At 32.7% G+C, this 15,823-nt stretch overlaps 2 protein-coding genes across 5 annotated transcripts; one reads left to right on the top strand and one right to left on the bottom strand.

The window, feature by feature from the left end:
• Window positions 1-597: 597 nt before the first annotated feature.
• LOC133801206 (fructokinase-like 1, chloroplastic) lies at window positions 598-3,512 on the top strand. 4 transcript variants are annotated; one of them, XM_062239381.1, is made up of 3 exons: window positions 598-1,495; window positions 1,773-2,493; window positions 3,388-3,512. In XM_062239381.1, exons 1-2 carry the CDS (start codon window positions 713-715, stop codon window positions 2,463-2,465), a joined length of 1,476 nt encoding a protein of 491 aa, XP_062095365.1. In that variant the 5' UTR covers window positions 598-712; the 3' UTR covers window positions 2,466-2,493; window positions 3,388-3,512. The 4 variants fall into 4 exon arrangements, with proteins under 4 accessions (XP_062095365.1, XP_062095364.1, XP_062095366.1 ...); XM_062239380.1 differs by having other exon boundaries at window positions 3,296-3,420; XM_062239382.1 differs by lacking the exon at window positions 3,388-3,512 and adding an exon at window positions 2,945-2,978.
• Window positions 3,130-6,966, bottom strand: LOC133801205 (O-fucosyltransferase 19). The gene is made up of 8 exons (XM_062239377.1): window positions 5,966-6,966; window positions 5,427-5,499; window positions 5,262-5,332; window positions 5,085-5,173; window positions 4,866-4,998; window positions 4,552-4,784; window positions 3,983-4,459; window positions 3,130-3,866 (listed from the first exon to the last, which is right to left on the bottom strand). Exons 1-8 carry the CDS (start codon window positions 6,578-6,580, stop codon window positions 3,599-3,601), a joined length of 1,959 nt encoding a protein of 652 aa, XP_062095361.1. The 5' UTR covers window positions 6,581-6,966; the 3' UTR covers window positions 3,130-3,598.
• Window positions 6,967-15,823: the final 8,857 nt, after the last annotated feature.

Below are 15,823 nucleotides of genomic sequence, written 5' to 3'. Positions count from 1 at the left end.
TGATATTAAAATGTAAGAGTAAAGAGAAAAAAAAAACAAATCTATATATTGAGCCAAATTTAGAGCACATCCCATAACATTATTATCGCGCATTAATTAAAATATCTTAATTTATAGTTTAAGTTGTGTTTAGTGTAATTAAAAAGGAATTTACTTAATTGATACTCTGTATTTTTGTAAAGTATCGTTTTGATATTTTTTTTTTAATAATGTACTCTATATTTTAAAATTATATATATTTGATACCCTAAGCTCATATTTAATAAATAAAATTTTATCAATATGACAAAATCGTCACTAATTATATGTAATTAAGTAATTAAATTTGAATTTAGAACTCATAAAATTGAGAACAATTTGATTAAATTGACAAAATTTTATCAATTAAATTTAAATTTATAATATCAAATATGTATAATTTTAAAATACAAAATATTAAATATATACGATTTCACAATATATAATATTAAATGGGCATTATTGTAAAATAATGTACTAAAACAATGGTTTACAAAAATACCGTCTACCAAAAGATTATATACCTTAATTAAAATTGTCTTATAATAATAATAAAATAAAATTGAGTTTTATTGGTGAAATGGAACTTTGAGTGAGGAGTCAGATAGAATTGTCTTAGCAACGACAACCAACAATGGATAAACCCTTCTCAGCAAACAACCATTGATAAACCCTAACCTTCCAAAACCCATCTATGGCGTCATTTCACCTACTTCCTCCATCTTTTGCTCTTGCCCACCACAAACTATCTTCCCCATTACTCTTCCAGAACAATTTCCAACTCTTCGACCTACATTCTTCACTTCAGCTCTTCAAATCCCATAAGCTAAACCCAATTAGAGCTTCCACTGGTGATGACGCTAATGGAGCCATTCAAACGAAACAGCCCTCTCGCCGAGGCAGAAAGAAAGGGTCCACCTCTTCTCCTTCTTCTTCTTCAGAGTCTTCAACAAAGAAGACAAGGCGTTCGAGAAAAAGCCAAGCTGAGAATGACCAAGTTTCAGACTCAGAGCTTGAGGATTACGACGATGGCATGGATATCCCGTACGACGACCCCCCTTTGATCTGCTGCTTCGGTGCCGCACAGAAGGAGTTCGTGCCGACGGTTCGGGTCTCCGATAACCCAATGGACCCGGATATTTACTCAGAGTGGAAGATGCTCCAATGGGACCCGCCGGAGTTTGTCAGGGCCCCGGGTGGGCCACCGTCGAATGTGGCGATTTCCCACGTGAGGCTCGGTGGCCGGGCAGCGTTTATGGGGAAAGTCGGGGAGGACGATTTTGGGGAAGAGCTTGTTTTAATGATGAATCAGGAGAAGGTTCAGACACGGGCCGTAAAGTTTGATTCGAAAGCGAGGACTGCTTGTACTTACATGAAGATTAAGTTTAAGGATGGGAAAATGAGGGCGGAGGTCGTGAAAGAGTCTGCCGAGGATTCTCTGCTTAGCTCTGAATTGAACCTTTCTGTGCTTAAAGAGGTAATTGAGATGGAGGCTTTGATGCTTTAAGTTCACAAAGTTTTATTATTTGAAAACACAAAACTTAGTCTAATATCACCATCACACATCTGCTGAATTTGTATGCAAGAACGGTTAGATTGGAGTCCCATTAGTTTTCAAGCAGTTTGATTTGTTTGCTTGAATTTAGTAACACATCAGCTAATTGTTCTTCATTGTTCATGAAATTATAAAAAAGTTCTCATAGTTGACTGAGTTATTGACCGAAAGTAGTATGGTGTCATCTATTGTAATGCAGGCTAGAATATTCCACTTCAATTCAGAAGTCCTAACATCTTCTCCCATGCAACGGACTCTTTTCAAAGCAATTTCATATTCCAAAAAGTTTGGGGGCCTTGTGTTTTTTGATCCAAATTTGCCTTTGCCTTTGTGGAGATCACGCGATGAGACTTGGGAATTCATTAAGAGAGCCTGGAATGAAGCAAACATAATTGAGGTCTCGAGGCAAGAGTTGGAGTTTCTCCTGGATGAAGACTATTATGAGAGAAAGAGAAACTACAGGCCCCAATATTACTCTGAAAACTTCGAGCAAACCAAGAACCGGAAAGATCACCACCATTATACTCGTGAAGAAATATCTCCCTTATGGCATGATGGACTCAAATTTTTGTTTGTGACAGATGGGACACTTCGAATCCATTTTTACTCTCCATCATTCGATGGTGTCATAGCTGGAACAGAAGATGTTCTCATTACCCCATTCACCTGTGATAGGACGGGTTCTGGGGACGCTGTTGTAGCTGCGATTATGAGAAAGCTGACAACTTGCCCGGAGATGTATGAAAATGAAGATATTCTGGAGAGGGAGCTGAGGTTCGCAGTTGCAGCAGGGATTATATCACAGTGGACTATTGGTGCTGTGAGAGGTTTCCCTACTGAAAGTGCAACACAGAATCTCAAGGAGCAAGTTTACGTTCCTTCAATGTGGTGAATTGAATTACATTGCGGTTCTGAAAATGGTATGTACTTTTTCCAGTTGTGATACAAAAGCAAACTAGTTAAAATGAATGAGGGAAAGATTACTTTAGTATATAGTGGTGAGATTTGTAGAATTTTGATGATTTTATTGATCTAACCAAAGATTGTTTATCTGATTTAGTAAATATATCTTCTTCCATCTCCAATAAATTTTTGTACTCACATCATAAGTTTTTGTACTCTGCCTTTGATACTCTAATTGTTTATTATTTGAATAATGACCACAATTTATGAAAGTCCATTTTTAAAGGAAAATGAAACATAATTAGATTTGGGGAACGAATTAAGCTTGCTGTCTACTACTTGCATGTTAGAGATATCAAGACCTTTCATGCCTCCACATTTTCACCAGCAATAAGTCATTGAGTTTCTTAATTTTAAAAATAAATAAATTGATGACAGTCAACTAATTGATAACAATTACATTCGCAGTGCTCAAAGAATATACACTCTTTTGTTGAATGCTAACAGATTGATTAGCTTCTGTAAGTACCATATCCTCAATTTAGTATATATCTATTTGAGTTATTTTTGTGTCAAGTGTGTCAACTAAACGAGTCTTGTTATGACTCAAATTGTCATCTCTTCTTTCAGACAGAGAATACAATTAAGAGAAATGAATGTATAACCTGATATGATTTGTATTATGAAACAATTCTGAAGTATATGAACTTTTAATTCAATTACCAATGGAGCTCAATTTGACTATTGGCTTTGACAATCAAATCAAAAGAAAGAAAGAAAAATAACGAATTAACGAATTTATACCTCAATATTTGACAGGGATGCTGCATCTGTACCATTGAAACTATCCTGAATTTCCTTTAAAAGAAAATGTAACCATCTTCTCTGCTTTCCAAAAAAAAAATTCACAGGTAAAGACAGAGCCCCTCATATGTTGGTACACCAAAACTCTTAAAACTTTGTATGTTCAAATCATCACGAGGGAATCCTCAACTTCTTCGACCTTGTAGTGAGCTGCAGTCTTCCAATGAGCAAAGACAGCAAATTTGCAAAACCAATAGCAGCTACCACTAAAAGCAATAACATTATAAGTTGTATATTCACTCTCATCACTCACTTTAGTCACTCTCTTTGAGCTGTGGTCGTCCTCAAACTTCGTCTATGTGTCTGTACAAACTTTGAGCTTGTAATCGGCTCTCGAGTCTTGTTACATATGCAACCAGGAAAAGGGTTTGCATAAAAGTTCTCCTCCAACCTTGGTGACTCTCCAATCTGTCTCAGATATGGTGTACCAAGCCTGTGTGAATGTAGACTCTTAACCTCTGACGAAAACTCGTCCCATGATAAATTATGCTCATCTAACTGATCAATCAGTTTAACAAAACTTTGCCTGGAGAAAGGAGAAGAGTACAGAAGAACATGTTAGGGAGGAGGGTTGAATTTTCAACAGGTTAGTACAACTACAATCCATGCTTAATATGTGTGAATACTAGCACTACTTATTACCTGTCAGGGTTAATAGTCTTCTTAAATCCATCGAATCTCCTATGGCCCTGAACTGCCTTTGCCATGTTTCCATCATAGGTGTAAACGAAAACATCGCTATCAAGTGCCACGATATAATCCAATGCAGCAAGTCGATTTTGGTAAGGCTTGAAGGGCTCTAACTCTTCTTCTGTTGCAAGAGTGGAGTGAGAGAAGACATTAGGGTACTCTGCCCGAAAGGCTGCCATGCTATTGCTGCCATATATCTCTCCTGCAACAATGTAGATGGTTGTGGTGGAAGGATATCCCATGGCTTTGAGGAACATGGCTGCTTCTCTTGGTGACATGGGACATCCTCCTTGGAGTCTCCGTTCTACGCTGTCAATCTCTTTCTCTTTCCAATGCTTGACGTTATACCTCATAGCTCGGAGCTCTTCACCTTCATCTGAGGTAAGGTTATGGCTGCAGCCTGTGAATGCAAGCATGTCTTTCTCATATCTGCAACAAAGATTTGTATGCTTTGATTAAAGCAACAATTCATAGACCAGGAAAGGAAATATTGCTCTATGGAATGTGATAGAAAGGTATACCTTAAATGCACAGCAACATATTGCTCGCTGTTGTTCCTCAGCCTATCAACCAAAACCTTTCCTAGATCCTCAATATCCTTCGAGTACCGAAGCGCCTCATAATTGGCACGGCATCTAAGCCTTTGAATTGAGGATGCAAGTCCATTGTTAGCGAGGCGAGAATCGGTATGAGTAAACTTTACCACTTTGTAACGCTTTAGCAATGGAATCATTTCGTTTCTGTAATAGCTAGCCTGCATTTTTAAAAGCATCTCAGATACAATTAAAGTGAAAGAGTGCTGTTTAGCTAAAAAAGTATCTCATAATTTCCATACCTTAGACCAGGAGACAGGGGCCTTAAGTAAGGGCTTCATAGATGCATAGCGGGCAGGCAAATATTCAACTATTGCAATGTCTTCTTTCAAAACTTCCATGAAGTGTCTCCAGTCAAATATGTCCTTAAATTCGCTGAAATTTGAAATGTGAATCAATATATTTTGTAAATAAAGATTATGCCCTCAATACCCTAAAACCAAAAAAGCTGAGAATCATACCTTGGATCAGTCCAAAATGACTCGTGATCAAGAGAAGGAAGAACAAGGGTGGCATTCATGATCTTTGCAACAGCAACCATATCACAAATCTGCAACTCATTAATGGCAACTTTTAGCTCCAAAAAGTCACTCGAAAGTGTCAATAAATAAGAAGTAATTTCTGACAACAATTCTTACCCCTGTTCTCATTTGATTCAGTCCACCGTTGGCATGAACAAGAAGATAACCATTCGTTTTAGAACCTGTTCCTGAAGTGAAATTACATTCCTAAAACATTAGACAAAAGTTTGACTCTTTTGAATGAGTTTCTCTTGTGCTTGATTATACATATAACATACATACTTATTCGATTCTTGGGTCGAGCAATGCATTTGTGAAAATTGTCACTGTTCGGTCTCATCCATATTTCTGGAGCCTGTACAAACAAAAATGGAAAAGAAAAAGAAATCCAATCATTACTACCGACATGCAGCCATGAAATATCTAAGAAGCTTGTATATATATTTATAAATATAAAAGTCATTAAAAGCTTCTAACATTTTCCATCAACAACAGTTAAGTCCAAAATTGGAACCATGAATGTCACAAATAAAAACAAAAGTGGGAACATGAACTGGAAAAACATAACCTAATATTTCTACGCGTTGAAATGTCATAGCTATATAGTCGTTAAACGAGTAAGCAGCCAAAACCAAGAAACCCCAGAAAATTCCATGCACAGAATCATACATCCCAGCAAGTCAAACATTCAACACAAAAAATTCAACCCTTTCAAAACAGATACGAAAAAAATACATGGGAAAGTTTCAATTATGATTAATCGAATATCAACAATTTAAAACAAGAATATACTAAAAATGGGAATGAAAATATATACTTACAGAAAACCTCTCCAGAACTCGTTTAGGCATGGAAGTTTGGGACTCTGTGATGGCCTGTTGAGCCATGGCCGAGTCATCCTTGAAGGTCTGTAAGATCAAAAGCCCATTGCTCTCTTTAACATTGGTATCAACATCCACGTGGCTACTCAGGAAAGAGAACTTGACGAATAACGATACGACAGCCATGAATATCAGAGCCAGAAAGATCCTACGGGCAATATTCTTCCCCGATCTCAGCGACTGAACCATCGCAGCCATCCAATAAAAACCATCCTCAATATGGACCAACCACTTCTCAGGCACACAGGAGAACATGCGCCTGCGAAGCAGCAGATACTTGGTCACGGGGTGGTGATGGTGACAGTAATGGTGGTGGTGGTGGTGGTGGTATCCGAGGTGGTGGGGTCCAACGGAGGACGGAATAGAGCCGGGAGGATCGTAATGGTCTTCTTCTTCGAGCGACGGCGAGTCTGACAAGTTTGAGGTCCGGTCGGCGCAGCCCTCGGTCATTAAGTCAATCACGCGCCGCCGCGTTGCAGTTGGTCCCGCGGGCCTCGGGCTAGTACCGTTGGACGAGGCAGTAGCGTTTGGGCCACCGCCACCGGACGTCGTCATGGCCGGAAAAAGAAAAACCAATATAGGTGCGCAGAACTTCAAAAAGAATAAGAAAATAGTAGAAATGATTCTCCGGCGAGAGTTATAGCATAAAATGAGAGAAACCCAGAAAATGAAAAGGGAAAAGAAGAAAAGGGTTCAGATATTTTTGACTGAGAGAAAGAGAGGGAACCGTCGGTTTGGGACTACTCTAAGGCCTTCTTTTTTTGGTTTATGGTTTAAAAGATTGGTTCCGTAATCTAAGGTCACCAGAGGTGTTTATTATTTACTCATATATATATAAATATAAATAAATAAATAATCAAATAAATATAATATGAAGATATATATATAAATAAAAATATTTTTTATGTATATATATATATATATATCTCTGCAACTCGAATGAGAGAGACGAAGTGGATCTAAGAGGAGTTCTCAAATTTGGCTTGAGGTTTGGCCTTTTATATTGTTATAAGTTATGAGGAGAGTTGAAGTTACCATTATACCCTCGCGTGTTGAGAATTTGACAAATTAGACATCTTCTTGGATACGTACTTTCTACAGATTCTTTTTTACTTTTCCAAATAGGCACGTTCGTAAATCGGTCTATTTTTCTTATATAATATTATTTTGTTTATTTACGAAATACTTAAAAGGGTATTTTTATTTTTTGTAGGGCCGATTAAAAAAAATCCTGATAGTAATTTATTTTTCTTTCTAATTTTGTTTAGTTTAATGTAAAATTAGCCAATTAGGATTCAGAAATCCTATTACAAAAAATTCTAAATTATTAATTAGTTTTTCATTTTTTCTCCTAAAAATCTTGTACAATATTTAAAAAAAAAAAATCTTTCAAGAGATAAAAAAAATATCTAAAAATATCGATCAAAATAAAAAATCATATTATTTATGGATTGTGATTAGTGAAAAATTTTCTACACTTAAATTATTTAAAAAAACACTTAAGTAGTAATTTTTAATAACAAAAATGTATTCGACATGAATGAATATTCTAATTTTGAAGTAGATTTAAAAGTCCAAATATCAACGGTTGCAAATATATTATATTCTAGTAATTAATTATTAGAGCTAAATATAAATAAATACTCAATCTACACTCCAACCATGCACTAACTTTTTGAGTGAAGTGTTAAACTAATTGATTCATCATTATATCTGGAATATTTTTTGAGGACATCAATAATGTTGCTTGATTTATTGATCTTTTTAATTAGAGAATCCCAAAAAAAGGTGTATGATACAATGAATATATTAATGCTCAGATATGATGTTTATTTGTGGAAAAAGAAAGTATTATTTTTCATTATATCATGTATTTTTATTATTATTCATGATCATTTTAAATGTAACTAATTATCAAAACAGATTGTGCCATTGTGGATGTAGCATGGCTAAGCATTATTTTTCTTATTTGTATAACTCATTATTTAAGAGAAAACAAAAGTTAATGTTACCCAATTTAAGATAATGCGTATGAACTCATATATAAAAAATATAAATGTATATTACCTCAAAATGTATAAAAAGAATATATTAGTGATATGGTGCTACTATTTTGTTATAATCAAATTAATAAATCATGTCAATGTCTAGTTCTTATACTACCAATCAATCTATAATTTAGACTAGGAACCTGCAAAAAGAAAAGAAATACCAATAAAATAACAAAGGGATTATATGATATATATAAATATATGTAAGTATATATTAATTAATAATAATTAAATGGCAATTGGGTTAATTATAAGCAAAAAGAAGAGCATATTAGGTTAAAGAGTCTAGTCTAACATAATTGTTTGGCGTTTTTGAAGGTGACTACTTCTGTCTTTTAGGCCAAAGAAAAAAACTACATATGATTTGGCCACTTCAAAGGACAAAAATTTGTTCATATTTAACATCTTGAATTGACATGAAAAGATAAAGATATCATGAAATAATAGAGGGTTTAGTTGGTCTATACATATTCATCAAATAAGGACACAATTGAAAATTAACTTTAAGTAACATTGATTATATATTAATTACAATTAATAATGTAAAACAATAGGTATAATGTACCTACAACGACCTAAACATCTATGTACCTATCATATATTTATTGTTTGTGTATCTTTTTCACAAAAATAAATGAAATGTACTACATATTTATAACAAAGATACTAAACATTACTTAATGTGACACTTCACCAATAAGTGAAAACACAAATTTGTGCACATCATTAATTGTTTTTTCTTTTTCTTTTTCCTCTCATTTATTTGTTATTATATCATGTAGATGAACTAGATTCCTTTGTTTGGTATACTATATATACATATCATTTTATGGGATGTATATGCAATGTGAAAGATTACTTGTTGATCTTAAACTTAAACATCAACTCTCTCAAATAGCTTGGTATTTTTGTCCAATTCCATAATTAAAGCCCCTAAATAATGCTTTAAATAGAGAGTTTGTATTAAATTAATATTTGGGCATTTATCAAGATATCATAACCGCTCCATTTTAAGCTCATACACTAAATCAATTTATGGACAAAACTTGGAGAGTGAAATTTATCATTTTGTTGATTTGAATTACTAAAGGGCTAATTGGTTTTTAATTTAAACAATAATTAAAACTATGTAATTTTAATTGAGCTTTTGTTTGTAGATATATAAAAATAAAGAGAATATGAAAAAACAGAATGTTGATGTTGTTTTTAATATTTATTTGGAAATTGAAGCCTTACTGGTGATGCTCTTTTGTATTCTCAACCCGTAAATAGTTTTCGGTGCGATTTTTTTTATGACTGTGTATATTGTAGTTATTTAGATTATCTGTAAATTTTCAGAAAATTCAGAATAATTTATAAATGCCAAAAACTAGTTTAAAAACAGGTTGTCGCACGCGTGACTAATTTTTTTATGTGCATGGAAATTAACATGTTTGAACCTAGTTTTCGGCATTGTAAATTATTCGAAATTTTCTGAAAATTTGCAGGATGATCTAAATAACTACAATATACACGATCATAAAAATAATCACACTGAAAATTGTTCACAAGTCGAAAATACAAAAGAACCAATAGTGTTATTTTCGAAGCTCCTACCGTAAAATTCTCCATATTTATAATTTTTTATTTATATTTTTGGATGAGTCTAACTAATTTAAAAAATATATATGAATTCATTATTTCAAGGCAAATTAATATTAAAAAACAAAAAGAAAGTTATAGATTAACTTTATATAAAAGTATATTAAAGGGTGCAATAGTAATTTCAAAATTAAACTTTTTGAGAAAAGTTGTCTCACATCGTAGTTCGTAAACAAAAAATTTGCTGTTTCATTGGAACGTTCCTCGATTTCCGTGTTTTTATTTACATATTTTTTAATTTTTAATTAAACAAAAAAAAAAGATATTTATTTAATATTTAATTGGTCACTTATGATTGACGAGTTTTGGTTACACATTGAGAACAACGATTCTGATTGGTCTGTAGCTCTCTGACTCTGACTCACTGACATTCCCGCTCTTATGAATTCGATGTGACACGTGGCGTCTTACGAGGCACCGTACTTCCCCGTCGACATCCCACTCCTCAAACTATCCGACCGTTGAATCTGACACGACCCATCATTAATTTCCAGCCGTTAGATTTAATTGCGACGACTGTCTTGTTTCGATCATCTGTGACGTGGCTTTTTCGATGTGAAGACCATGGTTAGATTGTAGGTCGCGAGCATGGGAATATAGCCTAAAGATGCGGTGCCTAAACCGGATTTTTGAGGGACCAAAATGAGAGAAAAGTTCAACGCGGTTCGACTTCGAATCTTTAATTCTGTATAATAGCTTGCACGATCTGTCATCCTTCTTTAATTTTTATTAATAATTTAATTTAATAATTTTGTTAGCCCAATATTACAAAATAAATAAACTTTAAATAACTATTTTTTTTTATGTAATTTTAAAAAAATGAATGATAATTTTTTTTGTCACTTATTAGTATGGCACGATACTGATTCAACACCTAAATCAATTATGACCTCAAATTTTGTATTATGTTGGGCAAAATTTTGAATAATTTATGTTACTGAAATAATGGTTAAAACAATTTATTATATGAGTGTAAAATAAATTTTTTGAATTCTAATTTTAGGATTAGAATTTCTTTAACATTTTAAATTGGGTTATAATTGATTTACATGTCTAAAATAAAATCTTATCGCTAAATTAGAAAGACATACCTTATTCTAGACTTTCCCTAAAATTATTTTAGGTGAGTACCATTTAATTTTATTTATTTTTCGAGTAATATAAGGATTAAAATGATATTTAGTAAAAATAAATGTAAAATTTGGGAATATATGACAATAGATAATTTTTATTCATATTATATTCTATTAAATTACATAAGATTTTTTATATATATAAAAAAATAAGAAGAAACTCTTCATAGATGGAACTTGCTCTGATGCTACCAAAAAAATCTTTGATATATTTTAGGATTTGATATGTTTCAAAATACATAAATATCATTTGGTTCATTAAAGTGGTTAAGATCTTGTTTGAATCAATGAACCATATAAATATATATTTATCAAATAACTACAATTTTGGTTAAACTGCCGGTGCATTTATTTATCTCAAATTTAGATAACAGAATTCAGTTTAAGTACTTACTTGTATTATTTAAAGTAAATAAATTATTTGACTATTTTTCAAAATGTAATGTTTTTGTTTTGTTGGAATGACCTGTAATGATAAATTATTTGTTTATTTATTAATATAAATTATGGGTTAAAAAAAAGTCAATTAATAATTATATGGCCACAAAATAAATAAGCATGACTATATGTTATATGACAAATACAATGTTATACAGTGTTGTCTTTGATTAAAGACAGAATATTTATGACTACTCAAAAAAAAAAAATTAATGAGTATTATATATTTATAAATATGTATAAATATTCAGGTAGGAAGAACATGGACCGACCAAACGAACCTTATATTATAAGTAAATACATAATAACGATATATTGTAGCCACGTATAGATTTAGTCATTATGCCCCCACATGACTTTTAATTAATTTTGTATAATTAAGATGTATTAATTACTTATCATCCATATACATGGCATCACCAAAAAAATTTGAGATTAAAAAAAAAGTTTATGCCTAAACTGCATATAGTCAACTTTATTCATAATTGATTTATATTTTATCAATGAAAAAAGAAATAGAGAGAATTTTGTCAGATATTATTACTTTGCTGAGCAGAGAGTTTTGTTTTGGCTTTTTTCATGCAGATTTTACAGGCACAGATACTGCAGGCATAATTAGGAGTCAAAAAAGGAAAAGGTATATACTAATTAATTAATTAATTGTTAAAATAATTAATTTAATGTTTACCCAATTTCATAATTGAAAAAACATTGCTTTTATTTTACCTTAACTGACACCATAATAAAATTATGTGAAAAATTATATATTGAAATGATGACATGTGCTTAAAAGTGTTTTAGAAAGTTTGTTAACGTTATTAATGTAATTATGTTGATCTAATAATATATGTTGTGTTTTGATCTTTTCATATGGTATCTTCCAATGTCATCAAATTATAAAATATTGGGTTTATATTTGTTTGAATACTGTGTTTTGTCTCATTACCTGTTTTAATAAATTATTTTTTGGAGTCTATATTTTGTAAAATAGTTAAAATAGAATCCTAAACTCAATTTTGATAAAGAAAAAATTGAATATAACATCACAGTTTTTAAGCAAAATGATTTTATTGGGTTTAGGGTTCTATTTTAACCATTTTACAAAATATAAGGTCCAAAAAATAATTTGTCATAACACAGGGTCCAAACAGGTAATGAGAAAAAATATAGGGTCCAAAAAAGTATAAACTCTAAAATATTTATATATTATTTTAGATTAGATGACATATATAACAAGTTATCTAATAATAAGTCACTTAATTTATTTTTTAATCCAAGTGAGAATTTAATTAATGTAATAAATACCATATCACTCACTTGTTATCATCTAGAAGTGTTGATCATGCCAACATTTATACTTATAGTATATTATTACTAATATATATATATATATATGGTCTATCGATTATTGCTAGCTATTTGCATGAACAAATATTTTAAAAATTATAAAACTATACATACATATAATAAATATAGTGTTAGACATATATAACATAACAAAGTGTTAGATATCACTACTTATATTTATAATGTGTGATGCGGCTTATGAGACTGCAAGTTGAACAGGAAACAGAGAACCAAATAAAAATAATAACAATAAGTTAACAAGATGACGAAAATAAGGAGGACTTTTTCTTTATTTAATCTTATTTACTATTTAGTAATAGAGAAAAAGAGCAGTGAATAAATTAATTAGATATCTAAACAATATTATATTTGTTTATGACTAATTCATAAATTTCATAAGATTCTATATTATAAGTAAAATAATAATAATAATAATTAAAAAGGGGATTGGTTTAATTAATGGGGTTGGCAGAACTCCCCTGATATAAAAAAATATCATCACTATTATTATTGTTATTAGTTCGAAAGTAAAAGGTGAAGTGATATTTTCTTTCGTAAAACACTAGTTTTATTTTAAATAATGCAATTATATATTTTTTAACACACACCTATCTAAATGTTGTAATTAGATTTTCTCTTTTAGATTTTTTTTTTATGTTAAAAGCCACATCGAATAATGTAATGATATTAATGATTTTGATTAGACTAATGTATGATTTTTAGTTTTAATATATCATTCAAGTATAACATATATAAAAATCAGAAAAATATTATGTTTGTTTAAAAATAAAAGTGGGACAATTAATAAGATTTTGATTCGAAAGGTTTGATTTTACTAATGGACGAAAAAAAAAGATTAGTGTCAATTCAATAGCATTCGAAAATAATGGAAGAAAAATAAGAGGATTGTCAATATAACTATTTTTAATAATAATAAAAATAAGAAAAATTAGTAAAAAAATACATTTTTTTTAAGTGATTTTGCAGGTCTATTTTTTATAATATTTTATAAAATAGTCTTAGCCTAAAATTCGATTAATTATTTAAAATTTTCGATCAACTATCTAAAATTTTCGATTACCTATGAGAGATTATTTTACAAAAAATTATTAAAACTATACTAAAATGCAAAATAACTTTAAAAAATAAGTCATTTTGCAAAAAAAAAAAAACCTTAAAATTTATAAGTTATTATGTATAGTTAGATTTTTTTCTGCATAAAATTAAAAAGAAAAGTTATTAATGATATATACGAAACCCTAGTCATTAAAACCTTCAAAGTTTGTAAGTAACGATTTTTGGATTTAAAGTGTAGAGAGTCCACCCAATCGTATAGTGATAATAAGACCCGTCCGTAGCCAATACACAAACACGTGTCCAGTAGAAAAGCAAAGATTGGTGGTAGTTGAACTCTTTCATCTTTGGACTTTTGGTAGTTGGACTTGGTACACTACTAGAAAGCAGTTATTTTAGTTATTTGCATATATGTATTTTTAATTGTCTAAAAAAGTGTTCCTAACTATAGTGGATCATGCCTAATTTTGTTCTACTTCTCCACTTTCAATGACTCAATCAATACCTAACTCAATTCCAATTCCAATTGCAAAATAGTATATAGTAAAATATTGTGTATATAATATTATATCATGAATCACTAATGTCATGTCTTATTAAAATGTAGTTTTTTTTTCAACCACTGTTTATATAATTTTTCCAATTGGGACAGTTTACAATTTTCAATTATTATAAACCAATTTTCAAATATTATAAACCTACACTATCTATTATTATTCAAAATTATAAAAAAAACAAAAAATAATGTTTAATATTAAATTAATAATAAGAAGCTTTTACAACTAAAAATAATTTAATTCTATTAAAAACTTGAATATTAATGGTGTTATTTTTTTATTAATTAATGGATAACGAAGTGATTAAAAATATAAATTTCAAAGCATTAAAAACACCACAAAATAATTTATATAAGAAAAAAAATTCTCAAACCCACCATTTCATTAAAGATGTGGGAGTTAATTTACAGAAATAAATCCCATTTCTAAACATGCATGACAAAACTGTTACAATATTTATGTATATGGTATATGAAATTAATTTGTTACAACTTATTGATTCAATGTTTTATTTATTGACAAATATTCTAATTAATGGTCAATATCAAATATCCACCAAGAAAAAAAAAAGTAAACACATGATCCTGCGTTGAGATGAGTAAGGGTCTACGAAGATGAAAGAAGTGACCCAACGAGCAGCGCAAGCTGAGTTCTAGAGATCGAGCTAGCCTAGAGCCTAAGGCCTAGAATGAGGATGAGTCGCATTGTGCAAACTGACCCTTGTGTAAGCCAAGGGAAAACGTAACACACCCCCGAGGCAGTCCCAAGAGGCCACGGGTAAAATGATGGAACCTTCGATCCTCACGATATTGGCTACATCCTAAACATGCCCATCTCGCACATATGCACATGTTGCACCATGCCTCGCGGGGCCGTCTCGCGCGCCTAAAGGCCTCGCCCAGGTGCGTCTCGCGTAGGCGTTCTCGTGGCCTCGCGCCTCACGCAGTCGTAGCCTTCGCCTCGCGAAGCCGTCTCGCACGCCTAAGGGCCTCGCCCTGGTGCGTCTCGCGAAGCCGTCTCGCGCGCCTAAGGGCCTCGCCCAGGTGCGTCTCGCGTGGGCGTTCTCGTGGCCTCGCCCAGGTGCGTCTCACGAAGCCATCTCGCGTGCCTAAGGATCTCGCCTAGGTGCGTCTCGCATGGGCGTTCTCATGGCCTCGCCCAGGTGTGTCTCGCGTAGGCATCCCCATGGCCTCGCGCCTCACGCAGCCGTAGCCTCCGCCTCTCGAAGCCATCTCGCGCGCCTAAGGGCCTCGCCCAAGTGCGTCTCGCGTAGGCGTTTTCATGGCCTCGCCCAGGTGCGTCTCGCGTAGGCATCCCCATGGCCTCGCGCCTCACGCAGCCGTAGCCTCCGCCTCGCGAAGCCGTCTCGCGCGCCTAAGGGCCTCGCCCAGGTGCGCCTCGCGTAGCGCGTTCTCAGGGCCTCGCCCAAGTGCGTCTCGCGTAGGCATTCCCATGGCCTCGCGCCTCACGCAGCCGTAACGTGGGTCTCGCACCAAGCACCCCTCGGTCAAGCACCTAAGGCCTTACAGCATGGGTCTCGCGCCAAGCACCCCATGG

This window comes from Humulus lupulus, chromosome 9 (assembly GCF_963169125.1).
Source record: "Humulus lupulus chromosome 9, drHumLupu1.1, whole genome shotgun sequence".
NCBI lineage: Eukaryota > Viridiplantae > Streptophyta > Magnoliopsida > Rosales > Cannabaceae > Humulus > Humulus lupulus.
This window is presented reverse-complemented; position numbering and strand designations above follow the sequence as displayed.

Excerpts from the sequence above, each read along its gene's own strand:
- LOC133801205 (XM_062239377.1), bottom strand. The coding sequence starts at position 6,580 with ATGACGACGTCCGGTGGCGGTGGCCCAAACGCTACTGCCTCGTCCAAC. Across the intron at positions 5,174-5,261 it reads TGAATCAAATGAGAACAGGG|ATTTGTGATATGGTTGCTGT; the intron begins GTAAGAATTGTT and ends AATGAGTTGCAG. Across the intron at positions 3,867-3,982 it reads AAGACTATTAACCCTGACAG|GCAAAGTTTTGTTAAACTGA; the intron begins GTAATAAGTAGT and ends TCCTTTCTCCAG.
- LOC133801206 (XM_062239381.1), top strand. The coding sequence starts at position 713 with ATGGCGTCATTTCACCTACTTCCTCCATCTTTTGCTCTTGCCCACCAC. Across the intron at positions 1,496-1,772 it reads ACCTTTCTGTGCTTAAAGAG|GCTAGAATATTCCACTTCAA; the intron begins GTAATTGAGATG and ends ATTGTAATGCAG.